The 14271-nt window shown below is 41.6% G+C and overlaps 2 protein-coding genes across 9 annotated transcripts in view; one reads left to right on the top strand and one right to left on the bottom strand.

Moving 5' to 3' along the window:
• The window catches only part of ptprk (protein tyrosine phosphatase receptor type K), a 50551-nt gene extending 42880 nt beyond the window's left edge, over positions 1-7671 (top strand). For 3 of the 8 annotated variants that reach the window (XM_061269905.1, XM_061269907.1, XM_061269906.1), the window contains 15 exons: positions 230-417; positions 498-585; positions 794-870; positions 1915-1951; positions 2028-2125; positions 2211-2327; positions 2404-2558; positions 2628-2763; positions 3452-3601; positions 3706-3879; positions 4947-5078; positions 5253-5378; positions 5446-5609; positions 5830-5965; positions 6028-7671. In XM_061269905.1, the coding sequence (XP_061125889.1) occupies positions 230-417; positions 498-585; positions 794-870; positions 1915-1951; positions 2028-2125; positions 2211-2327; positions 2404-2558; positions 2628-2763; positions 3452-3601; positions 3706-3879; positions 4947-5078; positions 5253-5378; positions 5446-5609; positions 5830-5965; positions 6028-6081 (1832 nt within the window). In that variant the 3' untranslated portion in view covers positions 6082-7671. Of the gene's footprint in view, positions 1-229; positions 418-485; positions 586-793; positions 940-1531; positions 1550-1914; positions 1952-2027; positions 2126-2210; positions 2328-2403; positions 2559-2627; positions 2764-3451; positions 3602-3705; positions 3880-4946; positions 5079-5252; positions 5379-5445; positions 5610-5829; positions 5966-6027 lie in introns of all 8 variants that reach the window. The other 5 variants (XM_061269908.1, XM_061269902.1, XM_061269901.1 and 2 more) reach the window with 4 other exon arrangements.
• A 381-nt stretch (positions 7672-8052) lies between these two features.
• Positions 8053-13787, bottom strand: LOC133146322 (disks large-associated protein 2-like). Its single transcript, XM_061269911.1, has 3 exons — positions 13615-13787; positions 12438-12590; positions 8053-12369 (listed from the first exon to the last, which is right to left on the bottom strand). Exons 1-3 carry the CDS (start codon positions 13660-13662, stop codon positions 12154-12156), a joined length of 417 nt encoding a protein of 138 aa, XP_061125895.1. The 5' UTR covers positions 13663-13787; the 3' UTR covers positions 8053-12153.
• Positions 13788-14271: the final 484 nt, after the last annotated feature.

The following is a 14271-nucleotide window of genomic DNA, read 5'->3' as shown; positions in this document are numbered from 1 at the left end:
CCTAAAAACCTAAAATTTTCTCAATAGTCCGGTGTGCCTTATATATGGACTAAATTCCTAAATTTAAACTGTTTTAATTTAATTTTAATTTAAACTAAATGTTTGAAAATGGGCCACTCATTGACTTATTGCCTTATAGTCCGGGAAATACGGTAATTAGAAATACATTTGAATGGATTCACCTAGTTGCCAGCTTTAACCTCAAATGATCTCCTCCTTACACACACAGACGAGAATCATAGCGCATCAGCGGCAGAGAACAGCAGACTTCTAGATGTTCCCCGCTATCACTGCGAAGGCACCGAATCTCCTTATCAGACGGGACAGCTCCACCCGGCCATCAGAGTGGCCGACCTCTTGCAGCACATCAACTTGATGAAGACGTCCGACAGCTATGGTTTTAAGGAAGAGTACGAAGTAAGTCTGCAGGAAAATCAAATTTGCTGTTGTATTCGTAAATCACGTTTTCTATTTTCTGTGTGTTGTTGGTGATGCAGAGTTTTTTTGAAGGCCAGTCAGCAACCTGGGACGTGGCAAAGAAAGAGCAAAACCGCACCAAGAACCGATATGGCAACATAATAGCCTGTGAGCAAAAAAATATATTTTTTTAAAATCAATATTGCATAACTTTTCAAATTCCAGGAATTGGAGAAAAGAAGAAATGGAGCAACACAATCGAAAAAGATACACAACATGTATTGATGGTTGTTTCTTTTCATCCATCTCACTTTATTTTTTTTCTCTCTTTCCATATCTCCTCCTTTCCATTGTGTCCTTCTGTCTCTTTCTCCAGATGATCATTCACGGGTTGTTCTCCAGCCCATGGAAGATGACCCGTCCTCCGATTACATCAACGCCAACTACATCGATGTAAGTGGAAACGCTCCGAATGCTACTATTGGCTCCCAACGAAACCAACGAAACCACACTCCCTCGCTCGTATGTCAGGCCTCTCTACCTTTAATTGCATCTCCAAGACATCCCATTGCTCCCATTTTCACGCATCTCAGAATGTATTCTTTGAAAAATGTATTTGGATGTATAACATTTGTTTATTAAGCAGATAAAAGTATTGATTATTTTGATTATGTTCACCACGCTGGACAAGTAACTGTTTTTGTTTTTCCATCCATCATCTTCAACCATTTTCACTTCACCTGCAGTCACCTTTACAACAATTTGTTTTGGTTATGTTCTGTAGAATCTTGTCATTAGATTGCTTGCTTGCTTCTCTAGAAGTAGAATTAGACTGAAAAAATAGACTGGGCACTTCCTGATGCTTCAAATTTATAATTAAGACAGCGATCTCAGAATTTTATGAATTTAAAAAAAAATGGTCCTTTCTATTTAATCTAATTCTAGTTTTTTTTTTTGTGTGTGTTTTGTCTTTTCATGTCCATCCACATGTCATGCCAATGCAACTTTTCTGTTTCTGGTTGACGCTCACTGACATGATTGTGCTCTCTTTCTTTCCTTGCTTCCTTCCTTCCTTTCTTCCACTCGTTCTTTCTGCCTGTGGCTTGGCCTGTAGATTTGGCTGTACAGGGATGTAAGTATCACTGTGGACTCTTCCATTCATTTACATCCATCCATGCACCAAGTCGTCAAATGCTCAAGGCCAAGCTTCTCCACTTTTCACGTTTCGGAGAGATTTCACCTCATCGCGTGCTACTTTTTTTTTTTTTCTTCTCCCCTCTCTGCACCACTATCTCTACTCCCTTTTTGTGTCTTACGTTGTAAAGGTGACACGTGTTAAATATATCAGCAATGATTGAATCTTAAATACTCATCCTTTTAACCACATAATAAATGGCTAGATGTAAATCTTGGAGATGATGCTCATAATGTTGGCCTTATTGTAGCTGGGAGAAACCTTTTTGACAATCTCGTTGAAATAAAATGTTTTGTTTTCAGGGTTATCAGAGACCAAGCCACTACATTGCTACTCAGGGTGAGCAAATATTAATAACAATATAAAGTCATGTTAGAAGAAGTTATAATGTCCTAAAGATGGTTTGCATTTGCAGGCCCCGTGCACGAGACCGTGTATGACTTCTGGAGGATGGTGTGGCAAGAACAGTCGGCCTGTATCGTCATGGTGACCAATCTGGTCGAGGTCGGAAGGGTAAGTTGCTCTTTCTCTTCTCGGTGATTAGAAATATCTTTCGGACAGTTGATACTAGTTTTGTGTGCTTGTTTTTTTTGGACAGGTGAAGTGTTACAAGTACTGGCCAGATGATGCCGAGGTGTACGGTGACTTCAAGGTGACCTTTGTGGAAGTGGAGCCGCTTGCTGAATATGTGGTCCGCACGTTCACATTGGAGAGGGTGAGTTGAAGGCACTAGATAGGGAAGGATTCGAAACGATCACATTTTCATCTTTTTTTTTTTTTTTTCTCCTTAGCGTGGATTCAACGAAGTGCGAGAAGTCAAGCAGTTCCACTTCACAGGCTGGCCCGATCACGGTGTTCCGTATCACGCCACGGGATTGCTTTCCTTCATCCGTAGGGTTAAAATCTCCAATCCACCCTCTGCCGGGCCTATTGTGGTCCACTGCAGGTAAAAAAAATAAAAAAAAACCTCGACATCCGTGAGAATAGAGATGAATTTTTTGTGGTCCATGTACAGTGCCGGGGCAGGACGCACAGGCTGCTTCATAGTCATTGACATCATGTTGGACATGGCAGAGAGGGAAGGCGTGGTGGACATCTACAACTGCGTCAAGGCGCTTCGGTCCAGGAGGATCAACATGGTACAGACTGAGGTGACTGCATTACCCATCATCCATCCGCATCAACATGCTAGGGGCAGACACGGTAAACAACCCACTGTTGGACTCGGGACACGCAACGGTACAGGCTGAAGGGACGACCACATCCATAACATCTTTCATCTCTTTGTTTGTGATGTGCACTCACACCAGTGTCATGAAGGTCAAAAAGATGACCCAAAAAAAGCCAAAGAGGTCAAGTTATTTTCCAATTTTAGAGCTTAAAATCCCCAATTTGATTTGGATTAGCTTTTGATTAGTCCTTTACTGCCATCTAGTGGTAGTTTAAAAACAGCAGTTGCAGTTGTTTACAATCTGATTACTGCTTTCTTGAAATCGAATTGATCAGGATAAATTAATCCTGTATTAGCATTGCCAGACAAAACTTTTTTATTTACATTTTACGGCTATTTTTTAGACCCAATTTTGTAATGCTGATTTTTTTTAACCCTCATTGGAACACTTCGATTAGTAAATACTTTCGAAATTCATTTTAGAAGTGACTTGGAAAATGTTAATTTGAGTCTTCATTGATCATCTCCATTATTCCACCCGCCATCCACTCCACCTCACTCACTGTATGTTTTCTCACCCCCAACAAGTTGTCGCTGTGTCAGCGATTATTGTTTTCTTCAAAACGCGTGTGTGATGGTAAAACACGGCCGTCTCGTGCATTCTCCAGGAGCAGTACATATTCATCCACGATGCCATCTTAGAGGCGTGTCTCTGCGGGGAAACGGCCATTCCCGTCTGTGAGTTCAAAGCTGCTTTCTATGAGCTCATCCGTATCGACTCCCAGACCAACTCGTCCCACCTGAAGGACGAATTTCAAGTAATGTTTCTTTCTTCAAAATGACTCAACTCACTCACCCATGCACATATTTTGCCCTTTTGTTTGGAACACAATGAACTCATATGAATGATTTTGTCCTCCAGACTTTAAACTCAGTGACTCCTCAGCCTCAGCCTGAAGACTGCAGCATCGCGTTGTTGCCTAGGAACCAAGATAAGAACCGCTTCATGGACGGACTTCCGCCTGACAGATGTCTGCCCTTCCTCATCACGATCGATGGGGAAAGTAGCAATTACATCAACGCGGCGCTCATGGATGTAAGTTCCCACGAACAATACATTCCGTTGGACATTGTACGATATAGTGCCTTAACATTGTTTGAGAAGTAAAAGGTAGAATACTTCATGAAGACACCACTGGTCAAACATTTTAGAAGCCTAAAAAAAAAATCTGCATACTTAAAAATGCCTAACTGAGAAATGGAGGTTGTTCTAAAACTTTTGACCAGTAGAAAACATGCAGAACTATTGATGCATGTGTTTATTATTCACACATACAGTCTCCCCTCCCTGTTTGTGTGATGCTGTGTTTGTGGTTTAAGCACACAAGAAAGCTAGAGACAAATCCAGGTTTCAATTAAAAAAATAAATAAATATATTGTGCAGTTTCTTGGGAGTGACATAGTGCGGCTTGTTTACATGAGAAATTAGAAGGATGTCGATGGAAAGCAATTAGGAAAGAACTCTAAAGTGATTTTAGCATTATAGAGTCTAAAACTTGCTGAGACAATCATTTTTTTCACGTCAAATATCCAGTCGTTCTTTTCCTCTGCCATCCTATTAAATTCTCATGAATATTTTTGATAGTGTGACTTGTGAGGTGAGGTCTTGCTAATGGCTGCATGGTTCTATTTTCATGGTGAGTAATGAAAACCCAACTTTCAGGGCCAACGTAGTAGGATTGTGATTCAATCTGATGGACTTGAGTTTGTAGTATTTGCGTCTTAGTTAAACTTGCCTTTGGCCTCTCTCTAACCAAGCTGTCAGAGGAGTTCCAGGTAATGGGATTTCACTTCAAATATTCCAATACTGGATTTGTTTCATGGCTTCGCTGTCTTTCCACCACGTTCAATGTCTTGCCATAAACGCCCGAGTTCACATGACCCCCCCCCCCCCCCCCCCTACCATTGGCTGGCTGTATAGCGTCGGTTCATTACGACACGTTTTATGTCGACGGAATATCAAGTGGACCCTCGTCGATGTTTATGTGGCGCATGCTACTCACCACCACCCCTGCATGATCAAACATCTAGATGATTAAGCTACCCTGTTTGCGTGTCACCTTTTATGACCGAACTTTTTTTTTCTTTGTTGTTTACCTTCAGAGCTACAGACAGCCGGCCGCCTTCATCGTCACCCAGCACCCTCTGCCCAATACGGTCAAAGAGTTTTGGCGCCTGGTGTACGACTACGGATGCACCAGTCTGGTGATGCTCAATGAGATTGACCTAGCGCAGGTACGTTGGGACACTGGTGACTGCAGAGTACCGTAAATTTCCGACTATAAGCCGCGACTTTTGAACCCGGAATCACGGGTTCTAGCTGGTCCGGCTTATATAGTCCAGTGCGGCTTATAGTCCGAAAATTACCTGTGTGTGTTTTTCAAATCTAATGATGAGTTGTATCCACAGGGCTGTCCCCAGTACTGGCCGGAAGAAGGCATGTTGCGTTACGGGCCCGTCCAGGTCGAATGTATGTCCTGCTCGATGGACTGTGATGTGATCAGCAGGCTGTTCAGAGTCTGCAACCTCACAAGAGTGAGTATTCAAACGCTGTAGTCACATGTTACACCCAGCTAACCGTCGCTATCCATTGATGTGTTAGCCTCAGGAAGGCTACTTGATGGTTCGTCAGTTCCAGTACTTGGGCTGGGCGGGTCACAGGGAGGTCCCGGCCTCCAAGAGGTCCTTCCTGAAGCTCATCCTGCAGGTGGACCAGTGGCAGCATGAGGGAGAGGAGGGGGAGGGAAGAACCATCGTCCATTGCCTGTGAGTAAGCGCTTGGCAAAGATTCAACGTTGGCGAACGGCGGTTCATTTCTTAGCCTACCACTAGGGGAGCACACGTAACCCTTCCTAATTCACGTTTTTGCGTATTCGGGGAAACGTGACGCAATAATAACTGCTCAAACTTGAATTGAATTGATTATTTTGGAGTCAATTGATAGTGAACACAAAGCAAAACTAACTTCCTTGGTGTGTTTGTGAAGAAACGGCGGCGGGCGCAGTGGCGTGTTCTGTGCCAGCAGCATTGTGTGCGAGATGGCCAAGAGGCAGAGCGTGGTTGACGTCTTCCACGCCGTCAAAACATTAAGGAACAGCAAACCCAACATGGTGGACGCTCCGGTAAGGCCAAAACAATTTTTAGATGGGAATACACAAATCTGACGTTTGTGGTGTGTCTACAGGAGCAGTACAGGTTCTGCTACGACCTTGCACTGGAGTTCATCGAGTCCTCTTAAACAAGTGAGAAGATGGCGAAGGAGAGCAGGAAAACCCTGGCTAGTCCTTCCAGACCAAGTCAGTCTTATGGATGTGTGCCAAGGAGACTTTGAAAGCTCCTTTATGCTGAAATTGTACAGCTTCTTGAGTGCCAGTGAGCCCCCTGGATGTGAGGGGCCCACAAGTCAAAACGATGTTTAGTCTCTCTCCACGCTCCATAACTGCCACCAGCTTGAGATGATCATCATCATCACAATGTTCTCTTGAAGCTCTTTTGGAGCAAACAGAATCAGATCCTTAAACGCGTTAACCGAGAGATCACTTCGAGAGACTGACTCAAAAGATAGTTTACATGTTGAGTATTATTAGGCTTTTTTTATTTTTATTTTTTCATGAAGAAAAAACTTGGAGTCAAAAGAAATGTGATTTTTATTTTTATTTGTGTCGTTTCTTTTTATTTTCTTATTTAGATTTTTTATTTTAAAGCACATTTGAGTTTTTATTGCATTGTACTCCAGGGCTGGGCCCAACACGCTTTCAATTTATCACAATGGAGGTCCTTAGAGAGAGGAGGGGTAATTAGTAATTAGCGCCGCAGTCTGATTGGTTCACTTGGAGCATTAGCGGTATCCCTTGGCTTCGTTTACTTTGTGCACTGGCGGCCTCAGCGACATTTTCTCTCTCGTTATGTCGCCGCGGATGTTTTATTCATAAGCCAAAGACTTGTTGTACATATGTGTATACGGTTGAAGCACATTGTTCGTATTTATTGTTCACTTGCTTCTGAGAACAATCATTCTTCGCTTCGCCAACACCGTAAAGCGCCACGATGTAACGGGCCGACCAGTGAGCGGAGAGTGTAAGAACAAGCTGTATATCGGAGCATTAGAGGTACGCTAGTTTTTTTGTTTTTAAGTATTTACTCTGTAGTATTGTCTTGTTTTGATTCAAAATGAGCCTGTGACGTTACTGTGCTTTATTTGGTGGAAAAAAAAATACGCCCCCCGTCGTACTCAGTGCAGTATTTGAGCTCAAGGTCCGAATGGGATGTGCTGTTTCCTCTCCCGCCAGCAGCGAAAGCGACGCTTGTGCCTCAACTTTTTTTTTTTTTTTTTTTGGGAGTTATTGTTTCAAGCGGCATCCTGGATGGAGAGCAGACTTTGTCGAATGCATCCTCGCTTAACCGATACAATGTTGACTTGTGGTGACTGATGTGTTTCTGTTTTGCACAAGCTCCATTGAGAGAAAAAAAAAAAAGTTTGTAAATAGAATATAAGATTTTTTGGCTCTAGTGAGGTTGCATCCTATACATACTAGTAAGGCTCTAATGTTGAGATTTATCGGACGGACAAAATGTTACACTTTGTACAAAGAAATGTTTAATGTTAATTCTCTCGATGGAATCTGAATTGCTTTTATGTTCCTGGTATTTTAGTTTTTTTCCGTTTAAAAAAAAAAAAAAAGGATGTCAAGCAATAGTGAAAGGGCGCAATTAGAGTGACGTTTGCTGCCAAGCCAGTCTGAATATAAAGTCAATATTCATAGTTATTGTCTGTAATGTTTGGCTTATTTGCTGTAATAAAATAAAAACAGATCACTGCTTTTAAAAAGACTCTAGTTGAAATAATCACACCGACAATCACTTCATTGATGTTATTTCTAACTGACCTTTTCCGGACTCTTCTTTCATCCCTCCATTTTCATCCACTGATCCACATTCGGAGAGATCCCGGGCCAGCCGGGAGATCATCAAGAAAATGCATTTCTTCACATCTTCTGCTTGACCATAGGTGAGTTGCATCTCTCCCCCATTCAGGACTTCTATATTGTCCCGGTGGCCTCTCACAGCAAAACAATTCCACCAAAAAAAAGGCATGCAGGTTCACTGTACAGTAAAAATAACTTTTAAAAAGAGCCGACTGTTACTATGACAACAGGGAAGGTTGGAATGTTTCATTACAAGCAAATGCCGCACAACCCCCATGTTTTCTTCAAAAAGTTTAATTTGCATCTTTATTTACACACGGTGGACGGCAGTAGTTTTAAAGACTCAAATTATACTTTTAAACACAAAGCAAGAAGGAAAAAAAATGAATGAATTGTTGAATCCAAAATGTACGGTAAATGTGCCCGGGGTAAAGAAACCTCTTAAAGGAAATATTCATTTTGAAAAGAATCTTATAAACACTAACCAATCTGTAGAATGCTGTAATAGTGAGCAGCAATCAAACACTAAATAATACATTCATTTTCACTACCCTGCATGCTATCTGAAGAGCCTATAAAATCATGTGGACAGAAAAAAGAACTCCTTGAAACAACAAAAACATGGTCAAGCGCGTAAAATAGTTCCATTCAAATTAGGCATATATTATATATATATTTATATATGTATATAGTTTTTGTACAAATACAGAATATTTGGCATTTATATCCATTTTTCTCAACATTTCAAAATAGAATTACAATTACCATCTTTATGCCATCACATTTCTTATAATTCCAAAACCCTTTGAAAGGCCTTTTTTTTTTATTTTATTTTATTAAATTAAATCATTTTTTTTTCTACCAACGTCCACAACACGACACACTTCTCCATCAAAGGCAAACAGCAGTGTGACTGCTCTCTCTCCTCATAATGAAATTATTATATAAAAAATAGATATACTAACAATGCTTGTGAGTGGGTTCAAGTGGGCTTCTGGAAGCGGTGACATAATCATATCAATATTGTTCTGAAAAGCAGAGTGTGGGATGATTGAAAAATGAAAAAGAAATTGAAGTACCACCCAGCTATTAAGCATGTAAACTAAGCTTATTGCTTGAGGAGCAGATAGAGCCGGGTGTCGACGATGGGGTGATGTCATCCATGATTTTATGAGAAGAGAGAGCACAACAAGTGAAGGACATCTTTGCAGTGCACAAAACTAGTAAATGCTTCTCAATTAAAGATCAATCAGTTGGGGTTAGTGTGTGTGAGTGTGTGTCGATTGTCTGAATGAACCTAAAAAACATACATTGAGCACCAGTTGCAACTTTCTGATGTTGACTGATTCAGTTGGCGCGCCGAAGTAGGTCGATTTAAAAGTTAAATCGTAACCCCCCACCGTCCTCCCGAAAACACAAACATACTAATGGTGCATAGTACGCAGACTTGGCCTCCAAGCCCACCTGCCGAGTTTGCCACGAGCCCTCTACGACCATGCAGTGAGGTAACAAGACGAGCCTATTAGCTTTTCACGTTCCTGTTGTCCGAATAAAAAAAATAATAAAAAACAATCACAGCAGATAAATTTAATTTTAAATTTAAGTTGCATGTTTAAATTGTCCTACTCTAGGGCTGTCATTTTTTTAATATGTTTAGATTATTTTATCGATTATTACATTAATGAATAGAATAATCGGATAAAATGTTATTTGCATTAGTGCATTTAAAACATTTATCCCTGATTACTTTCAAATTTAAATTTAAGTTACATTTTAAAATTGTCCTACTCTGGGGCTGTCATTTTTTAATATGTTTATATTATTTTATCGATTATAACATTAATGAATCGAATAATCGGATAAAATGTTATTTGCATTTGTGCATTTAAAACATTTATCCCCAATTACTTTCAAATTTAATTTTAAGTTACATTTTTAAATTGTCCTTCTCTAGGGCTGTCAATATGTTTAGATTATTTTATCGATTATTACATTAATTAATCGGATAAAATGTTATTTGCGTTAGTGTATCAAAAACATTTATCCCCGATTACTGTTAACCATTTTTTTTTTTGTTTATTGAGAATTCAGTGATTTAAAAACCACCCAAACAACAAGTTAAGCGATATCACAGAAGACTGATGGTCATTCAAAGTAAGAGCAGATGTTTGCAAAAGTCTTATTCCCTCTCTCCCTTGCGCTCCAAAACTAGAAAGATATATTTGAAATATTTTAAAATCACGATAGGAAAACCCTGATGCGTTTCCTCTCGCGCTCTTATAACACATGATGAAGTGTGAATTTGAATGTTGCAGTGCCTCCGACTTAAATCTGACTCCAACCAGTTTACAGCCCTTTATAACGCTAAGAAGAAGTCGCAGCAGCAGCAGTAACCATCAACATGGACAACACCATAAGGCACCTGAGGAATTGTCATGTACATAGTTGCCCAAGCCCCATTATAGCAAATATTTTTGGCTTATGCACATATATGATATCATGATTATTTAATATGTACTAATAGCCCCGCATGATACCAGTTACTGTGTGCAAGTCACATGATGCACATCTTTTTAAGCCCACTATCTAAAACCCTGTAAATTCCTCACTACACAACACTACAAACACACAAACACACACATCTGCTTGAATAGGTAGTCCTACAATTGCTGTGTGTGTGTGTGATGCAGGAAAGAACTCGCCGATGTTTAGAACACACACTGCCAACCTTCCCTCCATCCACTAATCCAAATTCGAAAGCTGATTTTCATCGGGAAATTTACATGCATTAGTGTGACTGATTTACAATCCAACCAGATCAATTAAATATTTTATCATTTTATGTTGTTAGTATGGAATTGAGTGAAATAGGCTAAATCTATATGGTCTTTATGTTCTATGATTTAAATTCATTCATGTTGTATTAAGAAATGGTACTGGGCTCCTTAGTGGCCCATCCGTCTTTTTTTTTTCTCCTCCAAGCACACCAAGAAGACATTTTGGACACTTTTGTGGGAAGTTATGAGAAAAGTCCTCATCTGGCACGCTCTTATGAGTTGGGTGTGGAAGAACTTGACTGAGAACCCTGACCTATATACCACCAGACACCTTTGGCGACAACTATAGCAAAGCTTGTGAGAACATTTGTGGCATCAAATCCCTTTTTTTTTTATTTCCTTATCCTGGCTGGTCCACCAACCACAAACTACTGAAGTAAGTCAGGGCTCTGTGGTTGCCATGGGAACAAACGGCACAACTCACCTAATTACAAGTGAACAATCTTAAGGATTATGAAGCTGTCACTTTATAGGTACATTTAGTTTACTGGCTGCTAGTGCTAACATAGCATGAGAGCTTTTCTGCCATTAATATAGAAAACCGAAAGACTATTTTGGGCAAACGCATTGCAAAGATGATCCTTCCTAACGTCACATTGGAGCACACACACACACAACCAGCGCAGAGACAAACGGGCACCATGTTGATAAATCTCTGTTTTAAAAAGTCCTTGAGCGTGTCTGTGTGCGCATAGGCCCGGGTTAAGGACAACACTTGGAGAGTAAAAAGCAGCACCGTTGACTAGAGTAACTGACGAGTGTTAAAGTGTCATTTGCACCCTTTGTTGACTAAATGATGTTTTGTGTGTGTGCGTAATCTGAGCTAAAGGTTGCAGCGTGGGAGCATGCCCTAATCAACCCGTACAAATGCTCTGTTAAATCAACCAACAATCCCGTCAATACCAAATGCAATTTGTCGCAATATCCGAATAGAATGGCATGGAGGGAAAAAAAACGGCAACCGTCCTTTGCAATTCAACTGCAACATTATCACGTGAGCTCCACAAACTACATTTCCCTTGGAAATACAAACATGAATATCGTAAGGCGCAAAAAATGCTGTTCTGTACTCCCCTCTTGCGCAATCTCTCGTCGACGAATGTGTTCTGCAACGTGAACGCATCCAGCAGCAAAATGAGTTCCATGAATCAAATGGATGAAGGTTGAAATAACTGAAGTTTTTTAGTTTTTTTTTTTTTTAGAGAGAGGAACAATTACGACTTGACTAACAAACTCTCAGTGTACCAAATATTAATTGAAAGTACAGAAAATATTGAAATCAGGTGTTGATTCGGGGCAATAGCAGCTCTAAAAGGCTAAAGTTGGAACGTTTGAGCTTGCTGCAAGCACCACACTCCTCAGAATTAGGAGTTGAATTGATTTGGAGGCTGACTTTTGAAAAAAAAAAAATCGAGAAGCGTAAGAATCTAAAGAATGGCAACACATCTTAAAGTGGGCGACGGAAGCAAGATGTGACGCCGGGAGCTGGTGTTGAATGAAGAAAGCAAAAAATGAGCAAAGCGGAAATCAAGGATGAATCCGCGGACCTCAAAGCCTCGTCTGAGCTTCCGGGATGTAGATCTCGATGCTGTCGGCTCGCTCGGTAGCTGAGTTCTGTCTGAACGAAGCCGCTCGCTTGGCGGCCATGAGCCGTCTGCGGGCTTCCTGCCGCTGGCGGTCCTGGAGATCCAGCGATCGCTCTCGCATGACCCCGCCACGGCCCCTGCTGGGCCTCTTGGTCAGAGGGGGAATCCACTTTTGATCCTTTGGAAAGACAAGAAGACATGGAACACATCTCCATGGAAATGGTTATGGAGTTCCAATTTCGATACCTTCTTCTCAGGACTCCCCAGCAGTTGCCACTTGTTGCTCTTGATCTGCTGCAGCTCTTCAAATTTGGCAGTGACGTCTTCAATGGAAAGCTGCAAGAGGTCCCAGAATCCGGCCAGGTCCTGAGATGTGGGTCTGGGCATGGCGCTTGGGTCCTTGTTTTAAGAAAAGAAGAGAAAACAAAAAAAGAAATAGGGAAAGAAGAGAGCAACACACACTTTAGTGGCTATATTTTGCGTCAATCAACCCAGTTCATAGTCAAACCACAAACAACCCTTTTTACCTTGACTGCCACTAGGTGGCAGCAAAACACCAATCGTGCCACTTCACGTCATGCATTACGTCCAGAAGAAAATGCACAGGTAAACTTTCCAAAACGCCTGGCTATTTTATCCTTTTTGTGCTTATTTTGAATGTTTTTATTTTTAATCTGTTACGAATTTATGTATTTTATAGTCATTGTTGCCTCAAACAGGTCTGAAAGGGCTTCAACGAGCAAGAGACATAAATCGATGAATTATCTGACACACACACACACATACATGCAACACGATATTTTAATTTAATTAAACCTCGTAAGGACATAAAATGATGGATTTTGTCTCGGTGAGTATTTTTATTCATTAAACTGTTCATATTTGTTTATTTTTAGGGTCAATTTGCAGTCGTTTGAAATGATGTGCTGTGGCTACTTCATGGACACCTGGTTTGTGCTCATTGCAACATATTGGGCAAATTCGATTTTATTCTCTCTATAAATGTAGATAATTATTCTTTTATTAATTTTACCCTGCAGCTCTTCTGATCATAATGGATTGTGTCAGCTGGTCATAATGTTGCGGTCAGTGTGCTCTGTAGCCAAAAAAAAAAAAGTCTTGAGGACAAAGAATACAGTCCATTACTCTCAATTTCAAACTGCTGCCTTTGTGCATTAATGGAAGGGCTCATGTGCTTCCGATTTGGAATTCCCCTTTCGTTTTCAGATGGCTCGACAGCGGCGAAGGGACTGTTCCTCTATTGATTGCTGGGGTCTATTGCTGGAGGGCGAACCAGCTTGTCAAAGCTCAGGATATCTTTTCCCATAATGCAACTCTCTAAGAAGCAAATTAAAAGCATGGGGGGGGGGGGGGGGGGGGGCTTGTCAATAGTACATGAAGGTTTTGTTGTCCCATCACTCACCAGATTTTGCTGACATAGCCAGTAAAACTGCTGAAACTTTTGGGACATGAGCAGCTGAGCGCTTCCCACCGCACTCCGGATTTTTCCTAGAACTGCAAACGTAGAGATATTCAAGACACAACTCCAGTCAGATTGAAGAGAAAACCGAAAAGATGCTCACTCTCCTCCGACAGATCGTGTTCCTCCGCCTCCCCCTCCATCTCTTTACACCATCCCTCCATCCTTTTGGATTCATTGTGAAGAAGCTGCATGAACCAGCTGCCGTCCCTGCGAAGAGGAGACACTCGACCCGTCTCGCTGGCCTCCAGGCTGGGTTCAACAAGCCAGGGTGCAGGCTGCGGGCTGGGGGGCCCGCTGGAGGTCCGGTAGTCCTCCCTGTAGCTGAACAGGCCTTGCGTGCGCACTGTACGGATGGCCCCGTACTGCGTGGGGGTGCTCGGCTCAGAGTGGCGCCCGAAAGCGCCACCGAACTGCAGACCCTTGTCTTCCATGGAGGGGAAGCCCTCTAGCTCCATGTCGGCTTGCACGGCGGTGGTAACGCTGTTGGAGCGCTTCACCCGACCTCGCCTAAACGTGAGGAGGTCATGTGATTAGAATTGACGTGGAACTCCTGGACGTGATGAAATGTCAAAGTGGTGGCACCACATACCTTTTGTG

Source organism: Syngnathus typhle, linkage group LG22 (genome assembly GCF_033458585.1).
Source record: "Syngnathus typhle isolate RoL2023-S1 ecotype Sweden linkage group LG22, RoL_Styp_1.0, whole genome shotgun sequence".
NCBI classification, from domain to species: domain Eukaryota; kingdom Metazoa; phylum Chordata; class Actinopteri; order Syngnathiformes; family Syngnathidae; genus Syngnathus; species Syngnathus typhle.
Note: the sequence above shows the minus strand (reverse complement) of the source record. Positions and strands in the feature narration are given on the sequence as shown.

Bases quoted from the DNA above. Each gene is read 5' to 3' on its own strand.
- LOC133146322 (XM_061269911.1), bottom strand. From the start codon at position 13,662: ATGTCCCAAAAGTTTCAGCAGTTTTACTGGCTATGTCAGCAAAATCTG. The intron at 12,591-13,614 runs GTGAGTGATGGG...TCTTAAAACAAG, and splicing joins GGCTATGTCAGCAAAATCTG to GACCCAAGCGCCATGCCCAG. The intron at 12,370-12,437 runs GTATCGAAATTG...GTCTTTCCAAAG, and splicing joins TGGGGAGTCCTGAGAAGAAG to GATCAAAAGTGGATTCCCCC.